The sequence below is a fragment of the Gossypium hirsutum genome, chromosome D08 (assembly GCF_007990345.1).
Source record: "Gossypium hirsutum isolate 1008001.06 chromosome D08, Gossypium_hirsutum_v2.1, whole genome shotgun sequence".
NCBI lineage: Eukaryota > Viridiplantae > Streptophyta > Magnoliopsida > Malvales > Malvaceae > Gossypium > Gossypium hirsutum.
Window position 1 is genome coordinate 51,875,893 of NC_053444.1, and position 21,588 is coordinate 51,897,480.

At 33.8% G+C, this 21,588-nt stretch overlaps 3 protein-coding genes and 1 long non-coding RNA gene across 7 annotated transcripts; 2 read left to right on the top strand and 2 right to left on the bottom strand.

Annotated features, from left to right (window-relative positions):
- Positions 1-773: 773 nt before the first annotated feature.
- On the bottom strand, positions 774-3,526 carry LOC107900835 (vesicle-associated protein 1-2). 2 transcript variants are annotated; one of them, XM_016826565.2, is made up of 8 exons: positions 3,236-3,526; positions 3,069-3,139; positions 2,811-2,892; positions 2,612-2,727; positions 2,364-2,528; positions 2,222-2,272; positions 1,489-1,566; positions 774-1,131 (listed from the first exon to the last, which is right to left on the bottom strand). In XM_016826565.2, the coding sequence occupies exons 1-8, from the start codon at positions 3,288-3,290 to the stop codon at positions 1,021-1,023; spliced, it is 729 nt and encodes a 242-aa protein (XP_016682054.1). In that variant the 5' UTR covers positions 3,291-3,526; the 3' UTR covers positions 774-1,020. The 2 variants fall into 2 exon arrangements, with proteins under 2 accessions (XP_016682054.1, XP_040954274.1); XM_041098340.1 differs by having other exon boundaries at positions 2,612-2,730; positions 3,236-3,491.
- Positions 3,527-4,374: 848 nt separating this feature from the next.
- On the top strand, positions 4,375-7,337 carry LOC107900250 (uncharacterized). 2 transcript variants are annotated; one of them, XR_001684850.2, is made up of 4 exons: positions 4,375-4,799; positions 6,104-6,213; positions 6,320-6,360; positions 7,083-7,337. It is a non-coding gene; the product is annotated as an uncharacterized lncRNA (long non-coding RNA). The 2 variants fall into 2 exon arrangements; XR_001684851.2 differs by having other exon boundaries at positions 6,142-6,213.
- A 1,244-nt stretch (positions 7,338-8,581) lies between these two features.
- LOC107900249 (uncharacterized) lies at positions 8,582-10,532 on the bottom strand. Of its 2 annotated transcripts, XM_041098341.1 has the most exons (3): positions 10,257-10,532; positions 9,662-9,944; positions 8,582-9,565 (listed from the first exon to the last, which is right to left on the bottom strand). In XM_041098341.1, the coding sequence occupies exons 2-3, from the start codon at positions 9,903-9,905 to the stop codon at positions 8,865-8,867; spliced, it is 945 nt and encodes a 314-aa protein (XP_040954275.1). In that variant the 5' UTR covers positions 9,906-9,944; positions 10,257-10,532; the 3' UTR covers positions 8,582-8,864. The 2 variants fall into 2 exon arrangements, with proteins under 2 accessions (XP_040954275.1, XP_016681418.2); XM_016825929.2 differs by having other exon boundaries at positions 8,582-9,944.
- A 3,036-nt stretch (positions 10,533-13,568) lies between these two features.
- On the top strand, positions 13,569-17,067 carry LOC121219841 (signal peptidase complex catalytic subunit SEC11A). Its single transcript, XM_041098342.1, has 7 exons — positions 13,569-13,981; positions 14,619-14,672; positions 14,983-15,138; positions 15,546-15,591; positions 15,925-16,012; positions 16,242-16,277; positions 16,847-17,067. Exons 1-7 carry the CDS (start codon positions 13,970-13,972, stop codon positions 16,905-16,907), a joined length of 453 nt encoding a protein of 150 aa, XP_040954276.1. The 5' UTR covers positions 13,569-13,969; the 3' UTR covers positions 16,908-17,067.
- Positions 17,068-21,588: the final 4,521 nt, after the last annotated feature.

Here is a 21,588-nt window from a genome sequence, read left to right on the forward strand (position 1 = left end):
AAAAATACTACCAAGTTCATGGACTAACTATTGTTTTATCCCTCGTCTTATTATCATTACCTTGTTTACACATTAATTTCTAGGTTAAAATATGTCTAGGTGTTTATAGTCTTCACAAATTTGAAATTTAGTCTTTGTACTTTTATGTCTAAGGATTTAGTCGCTCTTCTTTTTAGATTTTAAAATTCAACTCCAATTGTTAATACTGTTAAATTTTTTGTTAAATTTATTGGTGTGACATTTTCAAATAAAAAAAAAATACTCACTTGGTGACAATGTAACTAAAAAAATGACATAATGAACTTGAATTTTGAAATCTGATAAGTAGATGAATTAAATTCCTAAAAATAAAAGTACAAAAACTAAATTTCAAATTTGTAAAGAGTATAGAGACTTATGGCATATTTTAACCCAATTTCTATTAGTTTTTAGGTAAAAATTCCTCTATTACCTTTAAAAGCGATTGGAACAATTTAATCACAGTTAAATTAAAAAATAAGTAACTGAAGACAATTAATTACACTGTTAATATTTTTCATCAATTGTACATAATTTTAATTGGTATAGTAACAATTTTAGCCCTCGATGTTTATATATTTTGTATAAATATTGTAGGGTAAATGATTATTATATCAATAAAAATATGTATAATTAATAAAAAAAACCATTTAGGAATTAAATTGCGATCTTTTACCAATTTTTTACGTATAAAAGACAAATTGAGGCCGACTCAGCCTGAATCGGTCCACTACAATTGAAGGGTAAAATGGCAGTTGCAGAATTGTTCTTAAACAAGTTACTGGCCACAATTGTGAATTCCAGTTAATTCCAGTTAATACAATGAACAACAGTTGCTTCTACCTGTCATATTGGACATGGTTTTCTAGCATACAAACAGACCGGTAGTGAAGTGATACATTCAATAAGAGCTACAACTTAATCAATGGGTCAAATATTTGTTTCTTCAAAGTCTCCTACATTTCATTTTTCCGGCGGAAAAGAAAATGGTAATTTTCACCTTCATGTTCTTTTCAAGAGGTATCCCAAAATGACGCCAATTAAGCCAACAAGTATTACATACATGAGTGGAATACCAGTGTGACCTTTTCTGGCTTTGCGTCTTAAGAGTTCCTGCAAATTAAAATTTCAATTTGAGGCTGCAATTAAGCTACTAACATAAACACTGTCGGTCTTGTATCGATAGAATTGTCGGCAGCAGTTTCTCTCTACTATTGTTCTAATTTTTTAAATCCCATTTTCGGGACTGATTTTCATGCTCCATTTCAACGTGAAGACAGTTTTAAGTTATTGATAGCTGGACAGTGACCATGGATGATTGATGATGCACTATTATATCTGACATATTAGCAATTGGTCCTCAATGCCTTAACCTTGCGGGTACCAGTTATTTTGTTCAGGACAACAGATATTTAATAAATATTCCAAAGTGCCCAGAAAGAAACTCTTAGGAAATTAGGAGTAAGTTACCAGTTCTTGCTGAAGGCTTTTATTTTGCTGAATGGCAGCGTTTTTTTCCTCGGCTAGCTTGGAAATGCGAGACCTTGCCTGTAATTAAGACTACTTTTCAGAATAAAAATGCCATAACAAAGCATCAGTCTACTTAAAATGAATAGCTTCAGTGACAAAGGAACATTGCCAGAATTAGCTACCGAGGTGATAGAGCCGCATCAAGTGCATTTGAGAAGTTAACACCAAAGGTTCAATTTTTTGAAAGGCAAACCCAGTAATCTTACTCAAAATGAACAAAATTCTTCTACAAGTTTTTACTAAACTTATTGGCATACATGGGTATGTACAAGCTAGCGTACCCCCAACATCAGAGTCCAGTACCCCAACACAGGGGTATGCTGAGAAACATTCTTTAACTCTATGACAAGTGATGTTAAATGAACCATGTTTGATGACAAGTGATTTAGGGGGAAAATAGAAGGAAAAAACGAGTCAAGAAAATTTCCACCTCAAGATGCATCGTGCAAGTATGATTACCAGCATCATCAAGTGTATTCTTCAACTTTATAATTTGAAAATTAATATACCATTTCCTAGATTATGCTTATTACGAAACGAAACCGCAATCATATGCATTCACTTTACTTCACTGGTTTATATAGAAATTGTTAAATATTCCTTTCAACAGCCGATAAGATTCCAATGCCAAAGCTAACAGTACCAACAAGAGTGAAAGAGAAAGAGAAGTTACATCCGATGAGTTGTGTTGAGGTTGATGCTGCTTGACATGAGCCCTTGGCACCTGCAGGCACAATAATATATAACCACAACAAAACTCATTAACATTGGTTAAGGAGCAGACTGAAAAACACTAAAACCCGATGAATACTCACAGATGTAAATTCTGAAGCGTTCAAGCTACCGTTGTCTGAGACTGAAGCCGTAGATGAAGAGCCTTCCTCGGATCCTTCTTGAACAGGGGAAGGAGGCTGAGGAGGTGCAAGATAAACAACCCTCAACTTGCACTCCTCAACACGGTTCCCAGATTCCTTATTAAACTAACACATTCGAAAGCCAACAATTAGAAAACACAAAACCCAATTCTCAAATCTGATACAAAAGAGTATATCATAGCAAATACCATCTCAGGAGTTATATCCTTTGCTGCGGTTCCGGGACTAGCAACCACACTCTGAAGTAAAAATTTATCCTTGCATTGCATATCGGGAGGTGCTTCCTTTTGTGCTTGCATTGTAACTGCTTCCGTAAATTAAACATTACACATGATTAACTAAAATAATGATAGTTAAACTCAAATTATGTGGCAGAGAGAGAGAGACCAATAACGTTGCCCGTAGAGGCAGGCAGAACAACTCCAGTGTTGGGCCTTACACAGTACTTCTTTGGATTTGTCGTTTTGACCTGCGAAAGCCACAACACATACACACAAAAAGATTACGTAGAAGATCAAGAATCTAAGTATTACGTAGAAGATCAAGAATCTAAGTATTCTTAGGTTACAACAAAATCCCAGATAAGGAAGAAGGTTTTTTTATTTGTTTATAATATACTTTGTGTCTTTATTTTACCATAATTACCTTAAAAGCTACATAACTGTGGGTCTTGTTGGACAAGTTTAGAGAACAGGAGATCTGCTTTCTCAGTTCAACTAATTCAGGATAAGCAACAAATGTTAGAATTGGAAACAGTTGACAACGCAGAAATGGAAATGTTTGGAAAGGGAAAGTCATTGGAAGATGTTTACAGGGAAATTGGAGCTCTTGAGGGTCGATGCTGAGAAGTTCGCCGGTGCTCATCATGAGTGGATCGCGGAGATGTTAGTTGGAGATATTAAATATAGGCCGCTTCCGTCGGCCCTTGAGAGTGGCGGTGGGCTTTCTAGTCCTCTGGCGACGGAGGAAAGAGACGAATGGGAACTAGTGTTTGAGAGAGACCTTAAAGGCAAGAACGTGGGAGGACAGCGATGTTTGGCAGTCTTAAAACTTTCGACTTTGACTTCCGGTTCCATATTTTACAATATCATGCGGTTCCATTTAGGGTGATAATTGTCTTTTCGTTATATTGATTATAATGTGGACTCGAAAGAAGGAAAGATACAAAGTAAATAAAGTAGACCCAAAAAGGGTTAAGCCTAGTCTCTTATTTTAATTTCTTCATCAGCTAAAAAGTACTTTTTATTTGGTGAAAATTGTGACCAAATGATGGCCGTTCTTTGCTTTTAAGAGAAAAAGGACTTTTTTATTACAAAAGTTCGTGTGAAAAGTAGAGGAGAACGGGGTCTTAGTATGAATGGTTTTGGCTAGACTATCAATAAGTATGTTATACTCTCTGGGAATACGTTGAATTTCTTACTGGTACCCTATAGGTGTGCCATGTCAGCAGTGTTAGGATTTTTAAATTTAGGTTTATTTAGGGTCATTTGATAAAAAGAATTATGATCCTCGAATTGAAAAAAATTCAGAATTTCGTGATAACCTTTCAATTTGAAACTTTTTTTATTTCATCTCGTCTTTTCCAGATTAAATGGCAGAGTCTTCATGTAAAATGAATGTCATTAGAAGTATTTTTCTTATTTGTATAGTCATGTCTGATTTTCAGAATTTTCTTAAAAAATGAAAATGACATGGAGAGGACTTTTAGAGTTAAATTTCAAGGAAAAAAATTGCATGTTAAAAATATGAAATTGTTTTATTCATTTGCTCGAACAAAGTTCGTAGTTGTTGTAGAAAAAGTTGAAAAATTAACCCAACAAATTAAATTAGTTTAAGCAAATAATTACTTGTTGTTCTAAACTTATTTAAATTTGATTAAGAAATATGATTTAGTAATTTATGTTGTAACAATATATATTAAATTATACACTGACACCATGTTTAGTTGGGTGTATTGGCATAGCCATTACACCCCTAATCGCGGGCCCCACTCAATACATTGTTTGGTTGGGTGTATTAGCCTAATACGGGTCTATTACATTACTGATCTAATCCCCAAAATCCACCGATTTCTAATCCCTTCCTTGTGCTCAATTTAGGTCCTGATTGAGTTTTGGTCCCTGTTTTACCCTCCCGATTCACGCTTCTGTCTTACCCAAAATCCACCGTCTTCTGTTTCTTCCTTCTACCTTTCTTCTCCACTCTCCTCACCTTTTTGTCTTACCTTTCTGTCTCCACCGATTCACGCTTCTACCTTTCTGTCTTACCTCTCTTTGGAGTCACAACTGGACTTCGAACATCGATCAGAAAGCAGCCTCCATCTCATGTTTTCCGTTCCTCTCCATCGGTGAAACTGTGTTCTGTCCATTGGAACCGGTAAGGAAGATACAACCTTATTATTATTTTATTTTTGCAGATTTGCTCTCTGTCTCTCTAATAATTTGCTTCCTGACCTTCATATTATCATGAATGCATACGTTAGACTGCTAATGTTCACATGCAAGTTATTATCATGTATGAATCGGTTGCCAAAAAATGAACTTGCATCTGAGTGGTATGATTATGCTAAATTGCTAATTTCCATTTGCTTAATCTCACATAGTAGGGGTTTCTGTTTGAAATTAAATTGAGAAACTGGATTTGGGTATTTCGATTTTTATCACATCATGTTAAATTTGAAGTTTTCTTTTTCTATTTTGTTGTTGATTCCTGTAATTTGCTAAATTGTCGATTTGATTGTTTGGCTGTACTGTGGTTTAGCAGAAGATTCGTATGTGTAATACTTTTCCACCTAAAGTAAAAATCAAGAAACTGACACTTTTTATTCTTCAATTGCAAACTGAAAAGAAAAATACTTTAATTTTGACATTGCATTTTGATGAGTCCATAAAAGGTTTAGATGTAGAAACTAATCGTCGGATGCAATGTGGACTGAAGCTACATTCTTCGGTGTAAAAGGTATCCTTTGGATATTACCATTACTTAAAGAGTAGAGTGTAGTAGTTAAGTTTTGGCTTTTTAAGGCCTTAAAAGTTCAGACGAAAGAAGACGAATTTATGTTGTTCAAGGATATTACCATTGGATATTACCATTGCTTAAAAGCTTCGGTAGGTTTGCAAAGGGTGCTGAGGTTGTTTGCAGCATTGTATGTCCTAATTTATGCTGTTCAAGGATGACTTATGTTGTTTCTAAAGTTGTCTGCTATTGGCCAAACCTGCTTAAGTCCATTTATATTGTGTAAATTGCTCTCTGTTTGTTCTATGAAATTAGTGTCTTGCTACTTGCAGAGATTGATTATCTATTTAATTTTACATTCTTTTATTGTTTTTTTCTACTTCTTTTTGTTAGAATTTTTTTGGGGGGGATATTTTTCGTGTTTGTTTTATGGTCTAGGGACCATATGGCTGCCCCTCTTAATAATTTCATCTTTAAAGTTTAAATTTGTATTTTTTCTGTTGGAGTTCTATCTGTTGTTTGGGTTTCATATCCTACCATACTTGTGGGTTGATCACTACAACAAAGGGATTATAATGTATAATCGATTCTTTTTTCTTTGCTATTGTCATAAGTAGTCTAGATGAGGTGGAGTCTCAGGAATAATGCTATAAATATTGTTGTTCATTCTATGAATGATTTTTCAATGACCTTAACTGATTTAAATTAATTGTGTTTTCTTATAGTTGCAACTCTTAATTTGCTTGTGATGATTCTTGATCAGCTCTTGGTAGCCCTCAAAGTGCGTTACCCTCAACGGATAACAATTCTCAGGGGAAATCATGAGAGCCGTCAGGTATGCTATGTTATTTGTGCGTCATTTATGTTTTCCATTTTTCATTGCCAGTTATATCGTCTTTATTGTTTCATGTCTTGTTAATGATTTCATGTTTTAAACGCAGATTACTCAAGTGTATGGCTTTTATGATGAATGCTTAAGGAAGTGAGTATCTTAGAATCTTTCTATATAAATTTATTTGTGTGCAGAAATACTTTCTTTCTTAGGGTTGAGATTGATGCTACCTTTCTTTATTTTGATTGTAAATATTGCCTCGTATCTGCCCTTTTTCGTTCATTTCATTTATTTATGTGGTTTGCAAAGGTATTCAGGCTTAAGTATTAATTTTTTATTGTGATTTGGTCATAGTTTGTTGTCAATGTCCAGCTTTGATGCAACATGCTAATGTGGAAAATAAATAAAACAAAGAGGACAAATGATAGGGCACTATGTGAAGATTGTTTTAAAAAGTATGATCTAGATGTAAGATATGTTTTTTTAATAGCTGCCATATCTTCCTTTACTAACTCAACTTTTTTGTTTAAATCAGTTTATTGCCCAATTGTTCAATTAAGAAAAATAATGTGCTATGTTAGTGCTGAGGCAATGGGATGTCGTCCATATACTTTGGGTGGAATTATAATAAAAATTGTATTGCTGCTGTAGTAGTTTGTATTGATGATCTTTTTCCAGTTTCATGTTGTCCCTGAATTGTTCTCAAGTCATAGTACCGTTGTCAATATATGCTTTATTCTGACCACTGTTGTTGTCCCTGAATTGTTCTCAAGTCATAGTACCATTACTTTTGTAATAGTTACATAAGTCATATATTATTATTCTGACCACTGTTGTTCCAGTAAATTGATGTTCTATGTGGAATTTTGTAGGTATTGGACTGTTAGCTACCGATTTGCTCCAGACATAAATCGTTGGCAAGCTGAAGCTGTAGTTGCAATTCAAGAGGTTTGGTAACTTATCAAACCTTCTAAACTAAAGAAAAATTGTAAGACATATATATGTTCTGTTTTTTTTTTGGGGTTTACTCCATAGTAATGTTTGGAGAGTTATATTTTGCAAGTGGTGATGTAGTAATTTGATTTTTATTGGTATATTTAATTTGAATTTGGGATCGAATTTCTTAAGTTGATGTAGTTCGAAAATTTTAATCGAATTTTTTAAAATTGGAACATTAGATATAATCAAGTAAAGAACTTGATTAAAAAACAAATATTCAATATATTAAAATTGGATCAGTAGATATAATACAATGAATAAATTGTAAGGTGATTAAAATTGAATGAATAAATTAGAAAAAATTTATTAAAAATAAAACTAATTAAATGTGTATATTCATATATACCGCATTAATTAAAAATATTTTTAAATAATTAAAATAAAAAATAATATTTTAATAATATTACATATATATCGACTTTTGAACCAGTGGCAACTACTTCAGTACAAAATAAAAAAGGCAATTAATAAGCAGGCTCATTCATAATTTTTTCCCCACAGAATGCTACAGAATGAATGATGTTATTTGCAAACAAAAGCAGTCCTCAGAAATCTTCTCCCAAAATTTTTGTGCCATTGATATAAATATAAACCGGTTAATGTGGTATATTAATATTTAAAAGGAAATGAGTATATAAATTCATATAAGAATATTGATTATTAAGAATTTTATTAAATTATATATTTTAATTATAATATATTTAATAATAATGATTAAATTATTTATTACTGATATTAATAATCTTATTAAAATTTAATAACAATAACAATAATCATTTACCTAAGCAAATTTATGCTAAGGGTATTCTAGTCATTTTAGTTTTTTCCATTATGCTATTACACCTCCATTCCGTTCAACTTACGCTTCTATTCCATTACATTCAACCAAACAATTGATTTGCTATTACGCCTCTATTCCAATACAGCGAACCAAACGTGCCCTGAGTAATAATAATGTGTAGTTTTCACACGCATACGAGTGTGACAGAATTTCTAGTATGAATAATGTTGTTGATTGAATTAGTATCACAAATGAGCGTGGCACCAACTCAGGATTGATAAAGAAAAACAATTGTTTAACAACGATAAACTATTGTATTCATTTAGTATTATTCATCTGATGTGTTTTTTGCTTAAATTTCATTTTACTCACAATTTAATCTATTTTTTTTAAGTTCTAAATCATATTTTTAATTATTTATTATATAATTAAAAAATAAAGCATACTTTTCATTATTTCGTGATAAGATTTTAATAAAAATAAATCACGAGTATTATTTTTAAATTATAATTGTGTGATAAAATTTCTAATTATTATTTAAATATTTTAGAGAAATTAGTAAAATATATATTTGAAAAACAATCACTGATTAAACATAATAAGTTTCAATTTTTGAACTCCATCTGACGTGTGATATACAAATTGGTGGCAAGCTTATATCAAACCCTATTCACACATCTACGGGAAGTTTATGTCGAATCAGACTTATGAAACAAATACTAACATTTCCTATAATAATCTATTCAATGTAAATAACATTTCTTACAACACTAGTTTTAGTAAGGAATGTATGATAAACATGTACATACGTCTTATTTGATTCGTATACCATCAAAACCCAAAATTTTGTTTTTAACATTTTACTGGTGGGTATTTAGTGTTGAGCATCAGAATCAGAAGAAGAAACCTGTTGTTGACTAGCTCGAGCAGTAAAACCAACAAACCAAGCAACCCTCATGAGTTGCATACCAAGAACCAGTATCCACCAACAGACCAGGCCTCTGATTGAGTGCATCACCCATGCTGGTGCATCGATTTCAGCCCCGAGTTTCAATCCCCTCATCAGTTGCAACACACGGTAGCCCTCGTACACAACCGGAGTCACCAACCAAACCGGTGACTTCCAATGCCAGGTCAACATCTCAGTTAGCACCTGAACCGACAAAAGCAGCGTGTAGGGACCCAATAGAACTGCAAATGGGAGGAAAGGCAGGTGAGGTTGCATGAAACCCCTTTGGGAAGCAAGAAGTAACATCAGAGGGATCAAAAATCCAGCCAAAGTTGCACCTAGGTTACATAACTGGTAATTGGAAGGAGACTTGGAGTTGGAGACTTGTCTCAGGTTCACTGTCTTGGCACAGTAATCAGCCATGAGGAGAAAAAGGGTTGCACCCAGATGGAAGATGCAATCGAGTCCAATCAAGGAAAAAAGGCTGACCACATTTGGGCCAATGAATATAGTGGATATTGGCAACCATAGGGTGGGAACCATGCCTGTAATGAGAAGAAGACAAGGGCCAAACACCCACATTGGCAATCGAGCCTGTGCTGCTGCCAATGCCTGATCGGTCCTAGCTGTGAGATGATCAGCTTTAGTTGTTGGATCCTCAGCCCTATTCCCAGAACGAAGGGTTTCAAACAATTCAGATGGGTTTTCCAAGAAGTTATTACCAGATTTGTCAGTGTGAGCCGATGTGAGTGGTGAATGTTCCCATGGAGGTAACTTTGTGCAGCAAATAGAAGGGTATCGTCTGATGTGGATGCGATGGATGGCGAGCAAATGTGGCACCTTTGAGGATTTTAACAATTGTAAGCTGATGGAACGAACCTGTGGAGTTCGAGCAATGGACATTGTAGGAGGAGCTTGAGCTAAAGAAGTCATTCCTTGCTTCATATATGCGATGCTATGGTTCATCTTCGACAGCCTTCTTAAGATTATAGGGTCTGCATTTCTCTGAAACATATACAAAAAACTTGAAATACTTGGGAAATAAATTCTTTCATTTTTCATTAATTTAGATCAGATGTTAAGAATTTCACGAAAATACCAACGTAGGGTTTTTTATTTTTTAAATATTAAAGAATTAAACCCAAAAAGTACCCATATCTCCAAATGAAACAACCACAATTGCATCAGACACTAACCAAGAAAAGGAAGAGGATTTTACAAATTATTGACACAATTCAATAAAATAAATTACATTAAAATACCTTTTGAGCAGCAGAAGAAAAGAAAGTAAATAATTTGTAGAAATGTAAGATCTACCTGGTTGAATAGAAAATGAATCAAGAATTGTTTCCCTTATCTGCTTGTGATATTCTTCCACATTTGTCATGGACGATTGAGATGGGGTTAATCCTATAAATCCCACAAAAATAATTCTTGTAAACTTGCCTCTAATGGAAGCTTCACTCCCCTTTCCTATTTACAATTTTAAGAAACAAGAGTAAGGAAAGGTTCATTTTTTTCCCTAGCCAAGAAAGAAAGATAGCAACTTTAGAGTTTCTTTTTATCTAATTGACTGATCCCCTGGGAATGGAATTTGCGTCTTTCCAAATTATTCGGATTCAGTTAAGAACAATATATATTTGTTTTAATTATCGTGTGAATTTAAATGATTGAGTATAGTTATAATTTTTATGGTAATTAGATTTTTTTATGCTTGAAGGTAGTTACTATTCCTCAAATTACTTCCCATTTTGATTGAAGATACTTTCAAGGATGCCTCACTACACCAAACCAGGCTTTTAGCGGCGTTTTTAGCGGCGCTCGGGCAAAAAACGCCACTAAAAATCAAGCATTAGCGGCGCTTTTATAAAAACGCCGCTAAAGGTCAAGCATTAGCGGTGTTATTTGGAAAACGCCGCTAAAAATAAGCATTAGCGGCGTTTTTTGAAAAGCGCCGCAAAAAGCCTAAACCCAACGACGCCATTTTTTGGGTTTTTTGGGCCTTTAGCGGCGTTTTTGAATAAGCGCCGCTAATGCTCAGCCTTTAGCGGCGTTTTTGAGGAAGCGCCGCTAATGCTCGGGCCTTTAGCGGCGTTTTTGAGGAAGCGCCGCTAATGCTCGGGCCTTTAGCGGCGTTTTTGAGGAAGCGCCGCTAATGCTCGGGCCTTTAGCGGCGTTTTTGAAGAAGCGCCGCTAATGCCCGTTTTTGATTATCTCATTCTTTGATATATTCTCAAGTAATGTTTCAATTATTTTTTTATTATAAATTGAAAAAATTGATATTTCGTTGTATTTATTATATATTGGTCTAATTTACATTTAAATGATAACAAATAATATTGTTTAATACAAAATGTTTTTATTAAAGAGAATTCCTAACTCCTAACTATTTATTATTATTTTTCAATCACAGTTTATTTAAACTACTTTACTAGAAAAATATATTAAATTATGAGTAAAATAAAATATCATAAAACTTAAATTGTAAAAGATACAATAGTATAAATTTAAAATATTTAAATAATTATCATTATAGTTTAGGGTTTAATATATATGGTTTAGGGTATATGGTTAATTTAGGATTTAAGGCCGGTTTAGGAGTTATAATTTTAATGTTTATAGATTATGAGATTAGGGATTATGGATTAGGAATTCTGGTTTAAGGGTTGTAATTTATGGGTTAGGGATTATAGATTAAGAGTTAGTGTTTTAAGGATTATGAATTCAGTGTCAGGTTAGGGTTTAGGGTTTAGATTAATTAGTGTGTTCTAATTTATATTGAATAAGGTGTAGGGGTTAGGGATTTGGGTTAGGGTTTAGGGTTTAGGGTTTATGGTCTAGATTAATTAGTGTTTTTAATTTATATATTAAATAAGATTTAGGGGTTAGTAGTTATGGATTAGGGGTTAGTGGTTAGAGATTAGAGGTTAAGAATTAGTGATGTAGGGTTTAAAGATTTGAGGTTAGGTTAAGGTTTAAGGTTTAGATTAATTAGTATTTTTTTAATTTCTATATTAATTGTGTTTTTATATAATTGTAAAAGAGGGGTTAGGGGTTTAAGGTTTATGAATTCAGTGTCAGGTTAGGGTTTAGGGTTTAGATTAATTAGTGTGTTCTAATTTATATTGAATAAGGTGTAGGGGTTAGGGATTTGGGTTAGGGTTTAGGATTAGAGGTGCTCATGGGCCGGGCCGGGTCCATAAAAAAATTTCGGCCCGGGTCCTAGGCCCGAGCCCGGCCCGGCCCGAAATATGGGCCTAAGATTTTGCCCAGGCCCGGCCCGGGGAAAAAATCATATGCCCGGGCCCGGGCCGGCCCGACCCATTTTTATTTTAAAAATTTTAAAAAATTAAAAAAAGTATTTTAAAAATATTTTAAAAATATTTTAAAATTTTAAAAAAATTTAAAAAAGTATGTAAAAAATATTTTAAAATTAAAAAATAAATATATTTATTGAATCGGGCCGGGCCCGGGCCAAAAAAGTGGTGCCCGAGGCCCGGCCCATTTTCTAAACGGGCCTCGTTTTTTTGCCCAAGCCCATATTTCGGGCCTATATTTTTACCCAAACCCTCCCATACCCGCCCGGCCCATGAGCACCTCTATTTAGGATTTACTGTCTAGATTAATTAGTGTTTTTAATTTATATATTAAATAAGATTTAGGGGTTAGTAGTTAGGGATTAGGGGTTAGGGGTTAGAGGTTAGAGGTTAAGAGTTAGTGATTTAAGGTTTAAAGATTTGAGGTCGGGTTAAGGTTTAAGGTTTAGATTAATTAGTATTTTTTTAATTCATATATTAATTAAGTTTTTATATAATTGTAAAAGAGGGGTTAGGGGTTTAAGGTTTATGTTTTATGATTCAGGGTTAAGATTAATTGGTGTTTTTTAATTTATATATTAAATAATTTCTTATATAATTATAAAAGAGATAATTTTAATTTTAATATATTAAAATTATGATTATAGTTTAAATTATATAAGAGATAATAGATCAATTTTATACATATTAAATGGTTTAGGATTTAAGGTTTTCTTTAGATTTGTTAAATGATAAAATTTTATACAATTAATTAATGTTTTTATATTTAAAAATAGTTAATCTAAATTTAGATTAAATGGTTTAAATCATTTGATATATTTAAATATAAATTTTAAAACAAATTGATACATAAATAAATTAATGTAACAAATTAATGTAACAGATTGACAATAAAAGAGATAATATAAATTTTAATTTATTAAAATTATCATTAATATAGTTTTTTAAAGTTTTTTTTTCATATTTTAAAATTTTTTGTTTTTGTTTTTGTTTTTGTTTTCTTACATAAAAAATTATATAAAAAATTTAAAATTTATCTAATTCTTTTAAATATTACTTAAATTTTCAAAATTTATTTATTTAAATTTGACATGAATTATATAATAATTAAATATAAAATTGTAAGAAAAAGTCAATCATTAGCGGCGTTTATGAGAAAAACGCTGCAAAAGGTAAGCCATAGCGGCGTTTTTATGAAAAACGCCGCAAATACGCATTAAATTTTTCAATAAAAATTTAATTTTATTTTTAGTGGCGTTTTTTATAAAAACGCCACAAAATTCATTTTACTTAAAAAAAATTGGAGCTGATTTTTTCCCAAATTTCCCCCTAAAACCCAAAAACGAAAAAACCCCAAATTTCCCCCCAAATTTTTTCTTAGTTCTCTCATCCAAAAGCACAAATTTTGAAGACCAAATGGCAACAATTTCAGCATTTTCAACTCCTTTGCATTTAATCTCCAAAACCCATTTTAAATCTCCCAAAAACCTTTTCTTTTATCCAAATTCTATCCATTTTCAGACCAAAGTTTCCACCTTTTCTTCCAAAAACTTAACCTTATCCTTCAAAAACGGTAAAACTCTTTACGGTACTTAGAAACTCAAGTCTGCAGAAGAAGAAGAAACAACTGTTGTTGAACAAGAACGAGAAGAAACAACTGTCGCCGAACAAGAGTCTGTTTCTGTTCCTGTTTCTCCTTCAGACACTCTCAGAATGTACTTCCAAGTATGTTCTTTTTTTTCAATTATTATAATGTTTATGTTATTTTGGTCTGGCAAAAGGAAAATTGAACCATTGTTCAGAGCTGGCTTCTTTTATTAGTGAACTATCAAAGTACCTCTTTTGATGCAATGAAATATTGTTTTGGTTGAGTGATGATATAAGTTTGGGATCTAACTTCTATTTTACTACTTAATTATGTAAAAGTTCAAATTGCTTTGTTAGTTTTTTTATTAAGTAATGGTGAATTGTTATGTTTTTCAAATGGATGATGCTGGGTCTTGAACTTCTTTCTGAGTTTATATTTGTTACTTAATTCTGGAAATATGTATAATGTTTTATAGCACTTAAAAGAATCTCCACTGCTAATTCACATTGCACCCGAACTCGAGTTCGAAATTTAGAGACATCATTGTCATGAAAGGCAGCCACCAACCCTAAAAGGACTAGTCTCTAGGGATGCATCTTTGTGTTACGTATTCCATAGAGTTTGAATTCTTGAAATCAAGCAAAAAATCGATTCTATTTGACTAGTATTGCTTGAAATTGTATATATGGTTAATATGTATATTTGTCTGTGAATTTCTTCCCTTGAAACTATTCATTAATAGGTCATTGATAATTGATCTTGTTTGTTTTAAAGGCAGATGGAATGTTGAATGAAGCTGAAATTCCGAAGGTGACCAAAGCATTAGAGGTATCAAAATGATCATTTTGATAGGCAGCTGGTTAGATTTATCTTCAGATTGAATGGAGGCGGGAAATCTAACTTCTTATTTATGTTCTTCCTATGTCCGGAACCCTGAGTGTAGTCTAGTGTTTCACTCAATCCCTTAGTTAAATTCTTGTTCTATATACGGAGCCCCCAGCTTAGTATAGTGTTTCCCCCAATCCCTTAGAATGGCTTATTGCAGAGAGAAATATTTTACATAATCTTTTTGTATTATCCCTCACTAAAAACAAAACTGTAAAAATCTAATTATATGTCTGTTTAATGGCACAACTAGGTTTCCGTCGATATTCTTTATTGCAGAGAGAAATATTCTAATGGAATGGTTATTTCATCGGCACTGATAATATGGAAAGGATTGATTTGCATTATTGGGAGCAAGTCGCCGGTGGTGGTTGTGCTATTTGGGAGTATGGAACCCGGTTTCAAACGAGTGAGCCAATTTTTTACACGTATTTAAAATAAGTATTTAAAAATTTTGAGCTTTGATTTGTGATAGTCATATAAATTTAAATTTGTTAAATGCAGGGAGATATATTTGTGATAGTCATATAAATTTAAATTTGCCAAATGTTGAACTGCTTGAACGACAAGTGACAGAAGGTTCTCATGTTCTGATGTAGAAAATCTCTAGAAAGTAGAAACAAATAGTTTTGATAAGGTTAACACCATGGTCAACTCTAACAGTCTTGTTCATGAGCTGTGTACTAGTGGTTGAACATTTTCTTTCTGAAATTTATATAGGTGTTATGGCTGTAAATTATTTGAATTAACGGGTCCCCGCCTGGTTATTCTGTATGCTGGATTTAGTACATTGCATGTTTGGTTATGCTTTGTCAGGTTCATGAGCAGCGAAATAGCAAAGAAGCTGATATACTCACTAAAGGTAGCATATCCTTGATATCAAGCTAGTTGAATGTGAGCAAATACAAGTTGTGGTTTGTTTGTTTGTTTTCAACGAACTTTAAACTCTTTATTATCAATCATGAAAATATTTTCTGACTATTAAAATCTCTTTCCTTACCAATGAAGTGGAGAGTGGACACTTCCAAATAATTTTTTTGTTTACTGGTGGAATGGTCTTAAATACATTCCAAGTTCTTCTCGTTTTTTCATGTGTGTGTGTGTGTGGTTGATCATTCTTTAAATATCTTCATATGTACAGCTACTGCTTGAGTATGCTAACCTTTTTAATCTTTTGACTGGACATATTCATCAGGAGACGCTAATCTTTACGATGACAGAATGTTGTACAATCTAGTAATCGTTGGTTGCAAAAAAAAATACATCATGGGCAGAGCTGTTGGGTAAATCAAACACCTATATATTTCTCAAAGTGTTAACAAGTTCTAGAAGTGAAAACATTTGTAAAACACTCTGATTAGGAGTTTCTTGCATCACTATTTGTGCTGTATGCTTTGAGTTTCAAGTTCATCACACTTCAATAGTAAAATTACTCTTCTGTTTTATTATTTATTGTATTTTTAATTGTATATATCTTCTCTGAACTAATGTTTTATGTTTTCTGCATGGCAGGAAGGATCCCATAATGTTCACTTATGCTTACCTGAGGTTTGTTCTAAATTTTTCCAAAAATTGGGCTGCCCAGAAAAAAAAACTTGAAATAGGTTTACTTAGTACTAGTTAAATCGGGCTTGATTTTAGATAAATCTAATTATTATCTTTAAGCATGATATGTTCTAATACTTTGATTTAAGCTGTTGATGTATATGTATTCTGACTATGGAATATCATGTTCAAATATTCTACAAATAAGCTAATTAGGAGATTCTGCAATTGTTGATGGTAATTGGAATTTAAGAATATAGGCTTAAGGGTTTAATTGGAATTTAAGCATGATATGTTCTAATATTTTAAATTTATATTGATGAATACTTTCCACCTATATTGACTTAAGTGAGTAGATATATCAGTAGTGTACATATTTTTATTCCACAAACAATCTTAAAAAGTTGAGATATATTTTTTTAGATGTATTTTTTAATAATTTATTATAACATTATAAGACACCTAATTTACTATAACATTATAAAACAATCTTAAAAAGTTGAACTGATTTACTTATCTTTGCCATGTTCACTATGGTTTGAACAAATTAAGTTACTCTTATTTTCATGCAGAGCATGTAGGAGCCAAATTTGCGGTTCAAATTCGAAGCCATGCTCAAAAGTTTTTCTCTAAGGGTCATTGCTTTGAGTTCATTACAAGATTTCTTTGATTAAGTAAATGTATTATATCTTTTATTACCAAGATTTACTTGATTAAGAAAATGCATTGTATATTTTATTACCTTGCATATGTATTATTTATTTTAGTTTTGATTCTAAATTTTTTATTTTTACTTAAGTGGTCTAACTTTTAGATTTTAATTGTGTTATTAATTTATTATTTTAAATTCTAAATTTAAATTCATTAATTTTTATATTTATATTTAGTTTTAAAGTTAAAATTTTCGTAAAAAATTTAATTTAAATAATATTTTTATTTATCCTTAAAACATAATATAATATTTATCATAGAAATAAATATTATTTAAAAAAAAATTATTTTTTAGAAGATATATTTTTAACGGCGTTTGTGTAAAAAGCGCCGCTAAAGGTCTATTTTATAGCGGCGTTTGTGGGAAAAAGCGCCGCTAAAGGTCCTGGTCTTTCGCGGCGTTTGTGGGAAAAGCGCCGTTAAAGGTCCTAGTCTTTAGTGGCGTTTGTGGGAAAAGCGCCGCTAAAGGTCATGGTCTTTAGCGGCGTTTGTTGGAAAAGCGCTGCTAAAGGTCATGGTCTTTAGCGGCGTTTATTTATAAAAACGCCGCTAAAGTTAGCGACGCTGTCATTAGCGGCATTTTTGGTGGCGCTTCTCAAAGCGCCGCAAATACTTTTAGCGGCGTTTAAAGGCCTAAAAAAGCGCCGCTAAAAGCCTGTTTTGGTGTAGTGCCTGCATAATCAAAGCCTAATGATGTTTCTAAGGGCAACTGATGCTAAGCAGCAACATAAACAACAATGAAGCTTTAACATTGAAATTAGCAACAGCTAAGAGCCTCAGAGCCCGAGACCAAGACCAAGACTGTAGTCTGTAGAGCCTCTTCTAGCTAGACGTACAGCAACATAGTTACTATGTAATTGTCACAGGCTTCCAACACCCGGTAAGTGCATTTGCTTGATGCAGGGTTAATGGATTTCGTGGGTAAGTGAATTCAAATGACTAAATAGAAGGGAATGCCAGGGTCAAATTCAGCATCTCCAATGGTTAAAAAAGGATGGAGATCAGATGTGAGACTCAACCTGCGGTAGCTTAAGGCCATTGATTTAAATGTTTGTGGTACTATAAATAATTGTGACTCCAAAACCATATTTGTAAGCGATCCATAAGCGTAGATGATAAAAATAGGGCTTACTCCATGATCCAACACAACAACTTATCCTTAAGCTAAGCTTTAAGTTCTTTAGTGGGTTTTTGATGATGATGTAGCGTTTGTTACAACTTTGAAGAAAAAAAGGAGCAGTGATAAAAGATCAGCATTGTTGACCTTCAACTCATAAGCCGGCAATGGGCAATGAGAATTAAGGGATGGATACTGGCAAAATAATACTCAGCACTCTATAAATTTTTATTTTGTTCGTTTTACCTTACTTTTGTTTTCATTATCTATTCTGGTACTTGATTATAATTGTGCACATGGCATGTCAATCAATCAAAAGCTGCCACATGATTGGTTGCTGAACTTTGACCAACTAGATGAGGCCTTTACGATAAAATTGGGCATTAAAAAAAAAAACCCTTTTTTTAAATGGGCTCATTATTTAATTATTTACCGGAATTGTCCATTTTCCGGTAAATCGCGTCCACATCAGCGCGATGTCAAGGGACGCGCCAGGAAATTGCGCTGACGTCGCCAGGAAATTGCGTCCACGTCAGCAAAGCGCGCTGACGTGGCCGCGACTTGACCCGCACGTAAACAGTGCTCCAACGGTCAAAAATTTGACCGTTGCCCCCCAACGGTAAAAAAAACTATAAATACCCCACCCTTTTTTTTTTCACAAGCTAATCCTCTCTTAAATTTCCTCTCAATTTCCTTCAAAAATTCTCTTAAGTTCCTCTTAAGTTCCTCTTAAGTTTCTCTTAACTCTCTTTTTTTAAATAATTTTTTTAAACTGTAAAAATTTGTACGATTTCAGCAATGGCTGGAGAATTGACTCGTCTTAATAAGCATCACATATTGGTGGAACAAATGAAAATGGTAAGTATTAAATTTAATTTTTAAATATTATTTAAGAATTTTTTATTTATGCATTTTTAGAAAATTATTAATTTTTTATTTGTTATAAAAGTCTGTAGATCGGGTATTAGAATGCAATATCCGGAATATGCATGCTCCTCCATCACCGTTGGTAGAGAACTACCTGCGGGAAGCGGGTTTTTGGCACGTGGCGACGATAGGCCGGGGATGCAAGGTGGACCCGAAACTAATCAGTGCGTTGATCGAGAGGTGGAGACCCAAGACGCACACATTCCATCTTCCATGTGGAGAGTGCACTATCACTCTAAAAGATGTCAGTATGCAATTGGGATTGTCGGTGGACGGGAGCCTAGTCACCGGGTCTGCCCAATCTAGCGATTGGGGGGCGGTGTGCTACGAGCTTTTGGGCACTATTTCGGAGAAAATGAAGGGAGGAAAGATCGAGATGGGCTAGTTACGTGACACATTCCCTGATCCGGATGAAAATTCAACCGAAATTGAAAGAATCCGATATGCTCGGGCATACATTCTTCAATTAATTGGAGGTTATCTGATGCCTGACACGTCACGGAGCCGCGTACATCTAAGATGACTACTGAAACTCGTTGATTTTAGAGCAATCGGTGAATTGAGTTGGGGTCTACCGTCTTGGCAACGTTATATCGGGAGATGTGCGAGGCGACGCGACCGAGGAGAGCAAAAATCAGAGGTTGCCTGTCACTACTGCAGTCGTGGGCACGGTTTCGCTTTCCATTTATACGTCATCGAGTGGACCACCCATATACATTCCCACTCATAACAAGGTAAATTTTATATTAGATTTTACAATTATTATGTAGATTTTAAAAAATAAAAGTATGCTAAAAATTTATTTAATTAGGTGGAACCATCCGGCAAGTCATGCTCGATTACCGTCCTCTCTTGAAGATATACGGCTTCTATTGGACCAACGGTCAGAAGCACAAGTAAGTTTTAAATAAAATAGATATTTCCATACATTCGCTAGTCGATTGATATTTAGTATTTAGTATTTAGTATTATGTATATAACTAATATTTCTATCATGTTCATATAGTTTCAATGGACACCATACGAGGATCCGGCAATTCGGGCAGTAATCCCGGAAGAGTTCTTACAAAATCCACAAGCTTGGCACGTGAAAGTCGTGTTGATCAACTACGCAACCGTGGAGCCGCACCAGATAGACAGAGTGCTCCAATAGTTTGGATGTAGACAACCGATTTTCGTGGATCTTGAGGTGTTTGACGATCAACACAAAGTGACCTTCGGCAATTGAATACAGATTGGACGAGATACTGGTCTGAGTACATGGAAATGTAGGAAGATCGATATGAATATATACCTACTCGAGAACCAATCATCGTTCCGGAGTTAGCGTGCGTTCCAGAATACATGCAATGGTTTAGGATCCATGGCAAGCCGTATTTACTGACGCTAGAGGAGAGGCAGCGGCAAATACGTGTCGAAAGGGAAAGGCGCGGGCCTCTAAATCCAAGACGACAAGACGACGAAGGCAGCCCCTCAACGAGGCCCAAACATTCATCCAGCTTATCAACAGCGGCCATGCAATCACCAGGCCCAACGAGAGCACCGACACAGTCACCCGACACAGCAGTTTAACCGATAATACCTACGCATCCGCCTTTTTAGATGATGCCAGGTGCGTTTCCTAGCCCTTATATGTATCCTAACCCTTATATGTACCCTTTTCCGAGTCCTATGGCAGGTTGGAGCCAAATGCCCGGTTCAACTCCATTTCCTGTTAAGCCGAGTGGACCGCCGATGTATAGGCCAGTGGCGCACGAGGGATCACAAGAGGGGCTGTCGGGGAGCTCTCATTTTTACCAATCCTTACCAACGTATGGGTTTCAAACACCTTCGCCGTTCGTGATGCCAACACCTCCACATACACTATTCTTGGAAGGTGGATCATCGTCTCAAGTCCGACAACCAGATGCCGTACCGGAAGAACCAGAATCCCCACAGAAGGAACAACAACCGCCATCGAAAGCTAGAGAAATGAGGAATCCAACGCGTAACCGTCGACGGCCGCTATGTGGCATTGAAGCCCCCGGGCATAGACATTGATTGCCGTATTTAAATTTATTTGTACAAATATTTTGAATATTTTGATATTATTTGATGTAATAAAATAGAAGTTTATTTGATGTAATAAAATAGAAATTTTTGATATTATTTGAGAATTCTACTAACCATTAATACCCTTAAATTAAAAACCCTAACCTAATTTAATTAAAAACCTTAAACCCTAAACTTAAAAACCCTAACCCCTTAACTTAAAAACCCTAACCTAATTAAATTAAAAACCTTAACCTAATTTAATTAAAAACTCTAAACCCTAAACTTAAAAACCCTAATCTAATTTAATTAAAATTAAAAACCCTAAACCCTAAACTTTAAAACCCTAACCTAATTAAATTAAAAACCCTAACCTAATTTAATTAAAAACTCTAAACCCTAAACTTAAAATCTCTAACCTAATTAACTTAAAAACCCTAACCTAATTAAATTAAAAACCTTAACCTAATTTAATTAAAAACCCTAAACCCTAAACTTAAAAACCCTAACCTAATTTAATTAAAAATC

Coding starts and splice junctions, on each gene's coding strand:
- LOC121219841 (XM_041098342.1), top strand. Junction 15,139..15,545: donor TGGAACCCGGTTTCAAACGA/GTGAGCCAATTT, acceptor ATGCTTTGTCAG/GTTCATGAGCAGCGAAATAG. Junction 16,278..16,846: donor TTCACTTATGCTTACCTGAG/GTTTGTTCTAAA, acceptor ATTTTCATGCAG/AGCATGTAGGAGCCAAATTT.
- LOC107900835 (XM_041098340.1), bottom strand. CDS start 3,290: ATGATGAGCACCGGCGAACTTCTCAGCATCGACCCTCAAGAGCTCCAA. Junction 3,140..3,235: donor TCAAGAGCTCCAATTTCCCT/GTAAACATCTTC, acceptor ATCCTGAATTAG/TTGAACTGAGAAAGCAGATC. Junction 2,893..3,068: donor ACAGTTATGTAGCTTTTAAG/GTAATTATGGTA, acceptor TGGCTTTCGCAG/GTCAAAACGACAAATCCAAA.
- LOC107900249 (XM_016825929.2), bottom strand. CDS start 9,905: ATGAACCATAGCATCGCATATATGAAGCAAGGAATGACTTCTTTAGCT.